This window comes from Pipistrellus kuhlii, unplaced genomic scaffold, assembly GCF_014108245.1.
Source record: "Pipistrellus kuhlii isolate mPipKuh1 unplaced genomic scaffold, mPipKuh1.p scaffold_m20_p_26, whole genome shotgun sequence".
In the NCBI taxonomy this organism is placed as follows: Eukaryota; Metazoa; Chordata; class Mammalia; order Chiroptera; family Vespertilionidae; genus Pipistrellus; species Pipistrellus kuhlii.
In genome coordinates, this window is record NW_023425525.1 from 689,115 (window position 1) to 702,500 (window position 13,386).

A 13,386-nucleotide genomic window follows, 5' to 3' on the forward strand; every position below is an offset into this window, starting at 1 on the left:
GTGCTGTCCGGGTTCTAAAGGTGCCGCGGGGAGAGGGGCGGGAAGGCAGGAGGAGGACTGGAGCCCTGGCTCCGGGCGGGAGGGAGCGCAGGTGCAGCCGGCAGGGACTGCTGGGCGCCCGCCACCGGACCAGCTCCTCCAGCGTCTGAGCCTTTATGGGACCAGAGCCGACAGGGTGAGCCCGGCCTCTGCGAGGTCCTTCCCTGGGAGGCGGCGGGGTTTTCTTGTTTTTGGTGAGATTTGCTTTTACTGCACAGCTCACCGCCCGCTCTGCTCCCTGCGGAGGAGCGTTCGGGTCCCGGTTTGGAAAGTTGGTGGCTCTCCCTGACTGCCATCCGGGCTCGGGTTCACCGGGTGCCCTGCCGCTGAATTCTAAATGTTTCCAAAGTGTGTGGGGACGGGTGCTCCCTGGGGATCTCGGAAGGCGCGAGGCTGTTTGTTTTTCGCTCTGGGGGCAGAGGGTGGCGGCGGGGATCTCCCTCCCTCGGGGGCGGTGAGCCCGCAGGGGCACGCTCAGGCCCCCTCCTCGCTCCCCATGGGGTCCTTCAGCGCCTCTGAACGTGGAGAGACTAAATGCTGTTGAATAAACATGTCCTCACTCCCGAGATCAACTTCTGTTCAAAGAGAAAGGAAGGAGGGAAAGTGAAAATGTCTGAATGCAGGCTGTTGAGGCGGGTGGGCGCTCAGAGGTGGTGGTGGGGGCCGCGCTGAGAGGAGACGGAGACGGAGCTGCCGGGTGGTCGGAGCCTCTGGAATTTATTCTTTGTTTCCCAGCGTTTGTCGGAGGAGGGTCCTAGGACCGTCCTCCCCCTGGGATCTGGGAAGGAACCCTGTGAACATTATTTATGTCCGGCATGTCAGGCTGTTTCCGTGACACAGCAGATGACTGCGTTTGTGGCTTACGATTGAGACGGTGGCGATGTGAGCCTCGGACCCGCGGACGGCGTTACAGGAATGCCGTGTGCCGGAGAGGAACAGTGGTGCCGGTGGCGAGGGTCTGTGCTCCGGGTCTGATAGCACACACTGATTTCACGGTTACCCCTCGTTCGACATGAAAACAAACCCGCATGTGCTGCCGGGCCCACAGGCCCAGAGCCGGCGCTGAGCACTCACCGCCGAACGGCCTGCTCTTCCCGTTTGAGCAGCTGTGAGTCCCGGCGTCCGTGCTGCACCTGAACGCTGCCCCCCCACCTTCCCAGGCCCGTGGCTGCCAGAGCACCCCCATTCCCGGCCCGTGGCGGCCAGAACACCCCCATTCCCGGCGGTGCTGGGGCCGCTGAGCCCCCTCACCCGGCTGGAGACAGAGTTGGGGACGGGCTCTCTGGTGGGGGCTCCGGCCCACGTGGCTTGGAGCTGTCGGTGTCGCGTTTGGCGGTGTGGTCTCGGCTTGTCACCGCAGTGATGCGTTAGGAAATGTGAGAGCCCCTGGACATCCTGCCCACGGCCGCCACAGCACCCACCCACGGACACGGCTGTCCGTCTGTTCACCGTTCTGTGGGCACGAGTGGATCCGGAACTTACACACATGCATGCACACACCGGTACACGCACACGCACACGCAGGCGCATGCTGAGGGCGGCCTGGGGCAGGGGGTGTCAGCCTCCGGAGAGCTGAGCGGCGAGGCAGCCGCCTCGCCTGGGCTTTGCTGGCTTTGGCCGTTGACTGAGGCGGTGGGTTTGCACGTATGACGGTCCGTGTGGGCCCCGGTGCCGGGAGCAGCGGCCCGGTGTGGCTGCGTGCTCGGTGAGCGCGGCCTGGAGTCCGCCCGGACGCCAGGGGAGGCGCTGGGGCTCCTTGGTCTGGGCCGGTGACACAAGCGCCGGTTGTGCAGCCTGATCCGCAGGCCGGGTTCCGCTCAGACGGACAGGCCTGGTTTCCTGTTTCCTGCGACGTGCTGGCCCCCCCCCCCTCCCGCGTTCCTTCTCACCCCCCTCCACCCTGAGCCCTGCTCCCTGCCCTTTGCATCAGCCCAGACGTGTGTGATGTCCCCAGACCAGTGGCCACCGCCCTGGAGCCAGGAGGTCCTGCCGGCTCCCGCGGCTCCCGTGCCAGCTGCAGGCTGAGCCAGGCGCCAGGGTCAGCGTCGTGCTCCCCGCGGAGCCAGCCTCGGCCAGGAGGGAACAGGCACTGGGCAGCCCAGCCACTGGTGGTGTCAGCTGTGGGCTCCTGCACCCCCTCTTCTCCGTGGTCACCCCGTGTTCCTGCCGTGTGTGCGGGGAGACTCCCCCGAGCACCTCCTCCCGGAGCGGGCTCGGCCGCGGTTTCCCGCGCTGTGGCTTCAGGAGCGGCGTGGGGTGTGGGTGTGCGGTGACGGTCAGACACGATTGGTCAGATCCTGTGGCACAGGAGGAGCAAGGACGGGGGGCTGGGCAGACGGTGCCAAGGGGAGAGGAGGCCTGGCCGCCTGTGGTGGTCGGTGTCCCTGTCCCTGTCCTCCCCTCCCCTCCCCTCCCCTCCCCTGCCCTGCCCTCCCCTCCCCTCCCCTCCCCTCCCCTCCCCTCCCCTCCACTACCCTCCCCTGCCCTGCTGAGGGCCTGAAGGGGAGCCAGAGCCCGTCCAGCCTCCTGTCCCGCTCACATTTTCCTGTGACGAGTGGGCGGGGCCCTGGGCCCACGCAGTGGGAAACGGTTCCCGCGGGCGGGCGGGCGGGCGGACTCCGGGGGCAGGTGCAGGCCTCGCGTCCCCCCCTTCCCGCCTGCCTGCCTTTGGGGAGCACGGCTCAGGGCCCGCCCCCACCTGCCGCTGAGCGCGCCATCTCAGCGCTGGATCAGGAAGCGCTCCTTCCCTCTTCCCTCCTTCTTTGCATATTGGGCCCCCGGTCCTCCTTCCTCTCCGCCCCCGGGATGTGAGGGCGCAGACAGGAGCGGCCACCGAGGGCACAGGGCTCCGGAGCCCGGCGCAGGGACCCCTCCACGCCGGGACACCCGTGGGAGGCGTGGGCTCATCGGTGAGTGCCCCCCGGGCTGTCTGCTGGGCTCCGGGATGGAGGCCATGTCTCCCCCAGCGCCCACTGCCCCTCAGCCTCGGTCGGGTGATGGAGAGGGTCCCTAAGACCCTGCTCCCTGGCCTGGGGTCCCGGGGCCCCTCCCGGTGGGGGCCGCTGTCCAGGGGCGGGCAGGAGAGGGCGGTCCATGGGAAAACACCCCTCATTGCGCAGGGCGCCTGCCCGCCCGCCCGCCCGCCCGCCCGCGGCGGCCCACGGCAATCTGACTCTTCCTGCCATGTGGCGCCCGCGTCCGGCCTCTGACAGGCAGATGGCGGTGCGCAGGGCCGGTGTGGGGTGTGGGGGCCCATGGAGGGGCCCCAATTTCACCCTCAGCCCCCCCACCTGCTTCCTCTCACGTAGGGTTTTGCAGAGACGCTAGAGCACTTGTCAGTGGCCACAGACGCACTGAAACAGGTGTCCGCACTCCGTCTCCGACCGCGGCCCACGCCCGCACACCGGGCAGCTCTGCCCCCTGGAAACCGTCACTGTGGACGGCCCCGTGGACGAGTCCGTGCCGGTGTGGATTCGCCGGCCGGGGGCACGTGTCTGGGTCAGGTCTGGCCGCTGGAGCACACAGGCAGCCTGGGTGGGGACCCGCCTGTAGCTGGCGGGAAGGTTCAGCCTGAGTCCTGGGAGGAGGGGGAGGGAGGACGCGTCTGAGGCCTCCCAGGCCGGAGGGTCCTCCCAGCTGCCCTGGAGCCAGAGGCCGAGTCCCCCACCCCCACCCGCGCCCCCGGCGGACAGTGACGGCCTGCTCCGGGGCGGGCCCTGCGGGGGAGGGCCCGGAGAGGCTGCCTGGAGGCTGGAGCTGAGGCCCAGGCCCCCTTAGCCCGTCACGCCCTGGCCGCGGCCGGAGCTGCGGGTCCCAGCGCTGTGCTGCGGTTTCCTGCTTCTGCCCGGTGCACGTTTCCCCGGACGTAAAGCATTTTCAGATTAATGTAGAGCAGACAGAGCTTTGGTTAAAAAAAAAAAAGTAACTTCTAAAAAGGAAAACGTAAGATGCTGCAGGTGAGTAGTTTAAGCGCCCGAAGGGAGGCGGGGAGCCTGGCGGGAGCCGAGCTGAGCCGCCCGCCCTGCAGGGCCCCTTTCGGTTAAATGAGGCACCAGCGGGCGGAGGAGGAAGTCGCAGCCCCTCGGAGGTTCTGGGTGCCCCTCCCCCGGGGGCGGGGGCCTGTCCCTGGGGCTGGGCGGCCACCTCGGCGCCTTGGGGTTTGGGCTAGTGCGGAGCTCTCTCCACGGAATAAGGTGGCACCCGCCTGTCCCGCTCACTGACCCAATCACAGCCATTCAGCACCCGGGCCCTCTCCTGCCACTGCCAGGCACCTCCCACAGCAGTGCTAGCTGCCCAGTGACACACTGTAGCCATCAGTGACACGCTGTGGCCATCGGTGATCCACTGCGGCCATCGGTGACATGCCATGGCCATCGGTGACATGCTTTGGCTGTCGGTGAGACGCTGTGGCCCTCAGTGATCCACTGTGGCCACTGGTGATGTGCCGTGACCATCAGTGATACATGTGTGGCCATCGGTGACACGCTGTGGCCATCGGTGACACGCTGTAGCCATCAGTGACACGCTGTGGCCGTCGGTGATCCACTGCGGCCGTCGGTGACATGCTTTGGCCATCGGTGACATGCTTTGGCTGTCGGTGAGACGCTGTGGCCATTGGTGACACGCTATGGCTGTTGGTGATCCGCCGTGGCCGTCAGTGAGACACTGTATCACCTGCACTCCATTGACCGCCTCGTCCCTCTCTCCCCTCCCCCGAGGACTTGGCAGCTGAGCCTTTGAAGTTGGGGCAGTGAGGTTCGAGGCGGAAGTGCCGGAGCTACTGAGAGCTGGAGCTGGCCGGCGGGGTCTGCGTTTGGGGTCTCCCAGTGCGAATAGGGCTGGTTTCTCCGGGTTTTATGACCAGACGCCTGCTTACCTGATGGAGCTGGTTGCTGTGCAGCGGGAGAGCCTTGCCCAGATGCGGGTTCTTGTAGAGAATCCCGCCCGCCCAGCTCCCCGCGGCTTCCCGGCGAGGAGGCGTCAGAGGGTCAGGCAGGCCGCCCTCCCCCGGGCTCGTGTTGGAGGCGGGCGGGCGGAGGAAGAGCAGGTGGGGCTCACCGCACCCCGAGGTGCTTCCCCGGTGCCCATTTCTGTGCCTGAGAAGCAGGAAGCAGAGACTTTCCCAAACGGGCTGCCGGCTCCCGAGGCGAGGAGGGTCCCAGCGAGCGGACGCGCCTGCCGGGGGGCACAGCTGACGGCCGGTGGCCCGGTCCCCGCCTGTCACAGCAGACGGTGGGCGCGGGGCGGGAGGGGCTCCTGCTGTCTCTCCGCTGTGATGCTGTGAGACGGGGTCGGGGTTCGCAGTCGCTGGCCGTGCCCGAGCTCCGGGACGGGTAGAGGCGGACGGAATGCGTCTGTGCTTCGAGGTTCACTGAAGTGACCGGGCGCCAGCAGCCACTCCCCCTCAGGGGGCTGCTGAGGGAGGGGCCCGGCGAGGACGAGGGCCAGGCGCAGGGATGGCCCAGCGTGTGGATTGTGAGGCTGGTGCTGCGTGGACAGACTCAGGAGGAGGCGTGTGAGAGCCCGGGCGCAGGAGGCCCCACAGGCGGCCTGGCCCCTTCCCGGGGCGCGGGGCACAGGACAGGGAAGACACGGGAGAGACACAGAGGGACACGGGATGGGCAGACACGGGAGGGACATGGGACACGGGAGAGACACAGAGGGACACGGGATGGGAGGACACAGAAGGGAGACAGGATGGGCAGACATGGAATGGACATGGGCCATGGGCTGGGCGGATGTGGGAAGGACACTGGACAGGCAGATGGGGTTTGCGATACTGGAGCCTCCTGGCCTGTAGCTCCCAGCTACACCCCTGCCCCCTGCTGTCAGCCTGTGTCCAGCCCCTCCCCCCTGTTCAGTGGCCCCGCCCACTGTCTCTGTGTCCTCGGAGGCAGGTGCTCCACGCCGGCAGGTCAGAGCCCGTGGTCCTCCGGCTCAGAGGTGCAGCTTGTGGCTGGCCCTCCTGCCCCGCCCTCCGGCCTGGAACAGATGAGCCCGGCACTGCCCGTCGGCGCTCCTCTGCCCGCGGATGCAGGTGGCACCTGTGGCTCCGATCGGGGCACGCGGGGGGGGGGAGGGCACGCCGGAGTCCCTGCCGCCCATGGGACTTGGGCAGCCGCCGGTGGGACAGTTGTGAGCGTGGTGGATGGGTAGGTGGATCGTGTTTGAAAGATGAAAAGGATCGAAAGTGAACCTCGGGCAGGAAGTCTGTGCCCCTCCCCCCACCCCCGTGCCAGGCGCCGGGAGCACCCGGGAGGTCCCCGGACGCCCCGAGGCCGCGCACGGCTGCCTCTCGGCGGAGACGCGTCTCTCGTGGGGACAGGACGGACCCGAGAGTGAAATCTCCTCGTCGGAAACCGAAAGGGCGGGAGGACTGTGACCCGCGCCCCGTGCGCCAGGCCGCCCCCTCGAGGCCCTGCGCTGTGGGCCGGGAGTCCCGCTGTCCTCAGAGCAGGTGGCTGGGCAGGAGGGTCAGTGCTGCCGGAGGACCAGTGACCAGGATGGAAACAAACCGGGGTGTGGGGGGCGGTCATGGCAGGTCTTCAAAGAGCGGGCGTGCTTCCGAGTGAAATCGGGGTGATGGCGCCGGGCGATGGGGTCAGTGGACTGAGACGGTGTCACCATCGCCCGGTCATGGGTTCGAATCTCACTCTGTGGTCTCCACGGTGTGTGCCTGCAGCTGGCCCCTGCTCTCTCAGGCTCGGGTTCTCCTCTGTGGAATGGGATGACGATATGGGCTGCAGGTGAGAACAGGCCTGGCTGGGGTTAAACGCCCTCAGCACATGGGCCTGCGAGGGGGACCGGGCCTGGCGCTCAGCGGGAAGCCATGTCCGGCCGGCCTCGGGGTTTCCTGGGCCCGGGCCCCGCCGAGGCGTTTCAGTGAAGCACCAACACGGCGCCTGTTCCCTCCACGTGTGTCTGGCACATGTGCGTCTCTAAGGGTGCTGGGACGTGTTCCTGGGCAGACTCTACCTGGTCCGTGTCAGGGAGGGCACATGTTCATATGCATGCACGTATGTGTATATATGTGAATATGTGTGTATATGTGCATGTGTGTAAATGTGTGTGTGTGTGTGTGTATGTGTGCATGTCATTTTTGTCTTTCTCGCTGAGGCATAGTTGACACGTGGCATGTAGCGGTTTCAGGCGTACGCCGTAATGACGGGAGTGACATGTGGTGCAAAGTGACCGCGTGGTTGGTGGACACCTGTCGCCACACAAGCTGCAGAGCCGCGTCTCCCCGAGGCGCCTGGCGGTCACCGTGGCCCGCCCGTGCCCTCCGAGGTGCTGCCCGGCGTCCTGCCCGGCGTGTTGGGGAGGAGACGGGAGCTGTGAGCGGAGCCGGGTTGCCGGTGGAGCTGCGCTCGGTGGCGGGCCACGGTGGTGGGCCTCAGTGGCGGGCCGTGGCGGTGCACTCAGCCTGCAGCCGCGTGGACGGGCGGCGGAGAGGTGGGAGCTGTGGGTTCCAATGGCCTCGCCTGCTTCTGACTCCCCTGAGCCGGACGCCCTCTCAGAGCCACGGCGGAGCCAGAGCTCCAGAGCCAATCCCGGGACGGATGGGCGCTCCTCCTGAGACGGGCCAGGCGCTGCGAGGTCCGAGGCCCCGCCCCCTCAGACCGCCCACTCCTCCCCGACACAGCCCTGCCCAGGCTCCCGGGCTGCCCAGGGACAGCCAGTTCCCGCCCTCGTGGGTGTGGGAGGAGGAAGACAGGCAAGGTCAGGAGGTGTTTCCAAAAGCTCATTGTCCCCAAGAGAGAGACACAGAGAGAGACAGGGACAGAGAGACAGAGAGGGACAGGGACAGAGAGACAGAGAGAGAGACAGGGACAGAGAGGGAGAGACAGAGAGACAAACAGACAGAGAGACAGAGACAGAGAGGGAGACACAGACACAGAGGGAGAGACAGAGAGGGAGAGATAGAGACAGATGGAGAGACATAGAGACAGAGGGAGAGAGGGGGAGACACAGAGACATAGACACAGGGACAGAGAGACAGAGAGGGAGACACACAGAGACAGAGGGGGAGAGGGAGAGACAGGGAGACACAGGGGGAGACAGAGAGGGAGAGACAGAGGGAGAGACACAGAGACAGAGGGAGAGACTCAGAGGCAGAGACACAGGGACAGAGAGTCAGAGAGGGAGACACACAGAGACAGAGGGGGAGAGGGAGAGACAGGGACAGAGAGTCAGAGAGGGAGGGAGTGAGGGAGAGACGGGTTGGGGGTGCAGTGAGGCGAGTGCATCTCCCCAGTGACGCCATCCCAGTGCCATCCCGTCTTCACGCCCCTCCGCCTCCGTTTCCCATTTCCACGTGAGACAGACCTGTGCCTTCGGAGTGGGGGGCGAGTCGCTCAGGCACCTGCTCCCTGCCTGAGTCCTCTGCATCCGAGGCCATCGGTCCCACGGGATCCAGCCACAGCCCGGGCCTGTGCCCCGAACAGGAATCGAACCCTGACCTCATGGCTCATACGTCAGTGCTCACCACTGAGCACACCGGCCAGGCTGGGGGGCCTCAGACACCTTGGGATCTGGGCCTGGCGCCCTGCTGGCCGCTGAGTGGGCTCTGCCTTAGGCTGCTCTGTCCCCTGGTCCTGGGCCTTCGCCCTCTGTGGCCACCAGCCGAGCCTGAGCCACATGCAGCCTTGGACACGCGTGTCGCCCTGTGACTCCGCCGGGGCCTTCACGCATGGGGAGCCCCTCCCGTCCAGAGAAGCCACGGCCACTCCCGGCCTCATGACCAGGTCGGCCTCTGGGCAGAAACCTGTGCTCCACATGCCCCGTGAGCACACGCCCAGCCTCCGCCTGCATGGCCACCCTCACTGCAGGGGGCAGGGACCCCTGAGAGACACCCCCCGCCCCCGCCACCCCTACCTCCCTCTTCCCCCCAAATCCCGTCCCCCCCGCCCCCCCGCCAGGTCTCTGCTGAACACAGGCCACACAGCTCAGACCCATATTTCGGGACCAAAGAGACAGAGGGGCCCCCGGAAAACAGACCCAGCCCGCCCGCGCGCCTCCGCAGTGGAGCGTGGACCTGGGCACCAGCAGGTCAGGGCTCCATTCCCAGTCAGGGCACAGGCCCGGGTTTTGGGCTTCATCCTCAGTGTGAGGCGTGCAGGAAGCAACAGATCCATGATTCTCCTTCATCATTAATGTTGCTGTCTCACTCCCCCTCTCCCTTCCTCTCTGAGATCAATAAAAAACTAAACTAAACTGAATAAAACAAAACAAAACAAAACAGACCCAGGTTGCTGGGGGGAGAGCGGCCTCTTCTGACGGTGCCCGGCCGAGCAGCTGAGCAGCGTGGAGGCCCCTCGGTGGTCCCCGCGAGGCTGAGCCTGCGGGGCCGCCCTCTGCCCGCCCGCGGGTGGCTCCTCCGGCCGCTCGCTCTTTTTGAACCCTCCCGGGAGCGCGTCTGTCAGCAAACAGGAAGCCGGCCCCTCCAGCTTATCTCGCTGCGGGCGGCGGGAGCGCGGGGAAGGCGAGGCGGCCGGCGCGGACAGAGACGGACGCCTGGCCGGCTGCCGGCGGGAGGCGCATCCATTATTGATGGACGGACGGCGGCCCCCGCGCGCCCGCGTAAATGAGACATTCTTCAGCAAATTGCTTCGTTTTTCTGATTGCGGGCGCCGCGCGTGTCACCACGCCGACTCAAGGTTCATCGATGCGTGCTCAGTAAATTAGAGAGAACATAACTATGGATCAGCCGCGAGGATGGATGCGGGCCCCACAATGACCCGGGGCCATTTAATTTTCTGCTTAATTTTGTTGCAGTCAGTTTGCATTTTGGGTTATTATGCAGCAGGAAATTAACAATAAATAACAAATTTGGTCCTCCTGCGCCGTGATGGTATTTTTATAAATCTCTGTGATGCCGCTTCCTCAGGGTCCCGGCCGGGCCCGTCTGACACTCCCCGCACGTGCCCGGGGAGGAGGGCGCTGTATCACCCTATCGCCGTGCTCCGTCTGACGGGCTGCGTGACACTGACCCTCCCTCTCTTCCCAGGTGCCCCGAGGACCATGGACGGAGACGAGAGCCAAGACCTGTCCCAGGTTTCAGGTGAGCCCTCGGGGGCCCGGTGGGGGTTCCGGTCATGGGGGGGGCGGGGCAGAAGGGAACGCCACGGGGGAGTTGGTGTCAGTGTTCAATGCCAGCCCTTAGAGGCCGTCCCAGCCGGAGAGGCTGAGCCGAAATCTCCAGTTACCGTCAGCTCTGCCCGAAGCCTGGGCCAGCCGGGCGGGACTTCCTACACGTGGGTCCCCCCCTGGGGAAGGGGGCGGTGACTGGCTGGTCTTCTCTGGACCCAACACCTGCCAAGGCCCTTGTTTAACAGTGAGAGAAGGGGACAGACAGAAGGAGAGAGAGAGAGAGAGAGAGAGAGAGAGAGAGAGAGAGGGGAGCAGCTGGGGAAAGTTTAGAATCTCTAAGTGTGGAAGCAACATTGCTTGCCTTCCCCATATGTTTGTTTATCTTTATTTCTGTTTTTTGTTAATTCACCCGAGGATATTTTTCCATTGATATTTAGAAAAAGTGGAAGGAAAGAGAGGGAGGGGGGTGGGGGAGAGGGAAAGGGAGACGGGGCGGGGGAGAGGGAGAGGGAGATGGGGAGAAACATCAATGTGAAAGACACATTGACTGGCTGCCTTTCGTAGCCCCAACCAGGGTTAGGGATGGAGCCTGCAACCAATCCTTGATGGGAATCAAACCCCAGACCCTTTAGTCCTAGGGCTGATGCTCTATCCACTGAGCCACACCAGCCGGGGCCCCTTATGTGTATTCAAGCCGTGTGGGCCGTGGCCCAGGGACAGGAAGTGGAGCCGTGAGGAGTAGGCGGTGAGGCGGGGTGGGTCACAGGCCGCCCGGCCCCTCCCCGGGGTGTGGGTGAGGAAACACCCCTGTCTGTGCTGTAGGGCTTGGGGGGCAGCAGATGGGCTTCCAGGGGTTCTGTATGCTGTATTTACAGCCCCATCACGTCAGCCCAGGTCGCCGGCCTGCCCCCTGGTTCCCAGGTGTCCCTGAATTCTGCCTCTGGGTCTGAACTGTCCGTGAGGGAGACCAGGACCGGGGCAGGCCCTGGCATGTGCTGAGCCGTGCCTGCCTGGAGACGGACCCGCTACGGGCACAGGGGCCCTCCTCTGTGTGGCTGTGCGGGGGGGGGGGGGGGGGGGGGGGGAGACAGGGTGTGGGCTCGCTCTGGGCTGCAGCAACCCAGCCGAGGGCCAGCTTTCCCAGTGGCGCTGGACCTGGGGTGCCGCTGGGGGCGTGAGAACGGTCGGCGAGTGTGGCCTCGTCTCCGTGAACTCAGGGCTTCCCCAGGCACGCCCTCACGGTGCGCAGTGCTGACGGCTGAGAACCATGGGACGCCCGTGTCCTCCTCAGGCAGCTCGAGGCAGTGAGGGTGGCGGGAACACACCCCATGGGAGGGCTCAGGCCCTGCGGGCGTGAGTGCAACCCAGGCCCCAGATCCCGCTCTCCAGCTGCCCACACGGCGTGGTCCGTGTCTCACCCAGCTCGGAGGGAGCATGGCCCGGGGCTGCACACGTCTGATGCATCCGTGGCTGCCGTGGCCCGTGTGCTCAGTGGCCTGTGAGGGCTCCGCATCACTGTCCCTTCACCCTCACAGCGGCCCATTTCCCTGGTGTAAGGGCTTTAAGGAGGCCACAGCACCCTAGAGCCCCCCCCCCCCAAGCCGTGCCTGCCACCCTCCGGCACCGCGGGGCCAGGCCCTCTGTCCGCCAGGCCTCCTGGGCTGGCAGGGCGGGGCACTGTCCACACGGTAGAGCCCACGTGAAGAGGCTTTGCCCGTCGAGAGGGTTTCCACTGAGCCGTGCCTGCCCGCGCGGCGTCCAGGTCGCTGAGCGCTCAGCTCCCTCCCGCCCGGCGCTTGTCCCGGCAGCCTCCCCGCGGACTCGGCTTTTAGGCAAATCAGGGCCTCTTAGGCTGAGGCCGGGAGTGAGGGCAGGCCGAGGACAGCGCGGCTGGGGGCCCGGTGGCCCCGGCCCTGGCTGCTTGGAGGCCTGAGCCAAGGACACTTTCTCCTCCGGCTCCCACTGCTCCATGCAGGGGGGGGGGGGGGGTCCTATTCATCAGGCTGGCCCACGCCTCACACCACACCCCACTGTTCGCATTAGTCCCTGGTCCCCCCACGTCGGACACAGGGAACCTGGCGCCAGGAGGTGTCCTCAGCCAGTGCAGTCTGTCTTGTTTTTTAACAGTGGCTACATTTTTTTTTAATTTTAAATCCTTTTTTATTTCTCGATGACAGGAATGACACTGTTGTATTAGCCTCAGGGGTGCAGCCCGCCCCACCGGCAGGCGCCTGGCGGTGAGCGTCCTCCTGGCCCCCACCCGTGGCTGGCTGTACCCACTGCCGGCACCCCAAACCCCGCACACACACCCTCCGTCGGACCATCGGCACAAAGGTCCATTACGTTCTATTTTATTTTTCTTTGAAATGACTGTTTCTTTTCGAAAGTGTGTTTTTATTCCTGGAAACAAGTTTCAGCATAAGGATTAAAAGGATAGATGGACAGAAATAAACGTGCGTGGAAATGAGCTTGTGTTGGCTGTGCCATGTACCGTGTGTGTGTGTGTGTGTGTGTGTGTGTGTGTGTGAGAGAGAGAGAGAGAGAGAGAGAGAGTGAGTAATACCGTGGACACGTACGGCACTCATTAAACACCTACTTCTTTCTCACCTGAACCTGAGAACGTGCCTCGGTTACCCTCCATCTGCCTGCATTGCCAGCCCCGCACTGTGCCAGCTCTTCAGTGTCTCCCAGACCCACCCCTGCTGTTCCTGGTCCAGGAGTCAGTTGTCCCGTTTTCTAAGATTGCCTGTGACCTTAGCGTTTCACTCAGTGGCTTGGCTCCTCCCACTGGTTTTTAAATTTTTTTCTTTAGTGATTACGGCATTACATATGTGTCCTTATCCCACCCCCATTTCCCCCCAGGTCCCCACTCATGCCCTCACTCCCCTGGTGTCTGTGTCCATTGGTTAGACTTATTTGCATGTATACAAGTCCTTTGGTTGATCTCTCCCCCTGACCCCCACCCTCCCCTGCTTTCTCTCTGAGGTCTGATGGTCTGATCGATGCTTCCTTGTCTCTGGATCTGTTTTTGTTCATCAGTTTATGTTGTTCATTATATTCCATAAATGAGATCATGTGGTATTTATCTTTCTCTGACTGGCTTATTTCACTTAGCATAGCATAAAGCTCTCCAGGTCTATCCGTGCTGTTGTAAATGGTAAGAACTCCTTTTTTACAGCAGCGTAGTATTCCATTGTGCAGATGGACCACAGTTTTCTAATCCACCCATCTGCTGATGGGCCCTTGGGCTGTTTCCAA

The 13,386-nt window shown here is 64.4% G+C and overlaps 1 protein-coding gene across 5 annotated transcripts in view; it reads left to right on the top strand.

Moving 5' to 3' along the window:
• The first annotated feature begins 2,913 nt into the window (after window positions 1-2,913).
• The window catches only part of IKZF1 (IKAROS family zinc finger 1), a 47,950-nt gene continuing 37,477 nt past the window's right edge, over window positions 2,914-13,386 (top strand). For 2 of the 5 annotated variants that reach the window (XM_045587181.1, XM_045587177.1), the window contains exons 1-2: window positions 2,919-2,948; window positions 10,046-10,099. In XM_045587181.1, the coding sequence (XP_045443137.1) occupies window positions 10,060-10,099 (40 nt within the window). In that variant the 5' untranslated portion in view covers window positions 2,919-2,948; window positions 10,046-10,059. Of the gene's footprint in view, window positions 2,949-10,045; window positions 10,100-13,386 lie in introns of all 5 variants that reach the window. The other 3 variants (XM_045587179.1, XM_045587178.1, XM_045587180.1) reach the window with 3 other exon arrangements.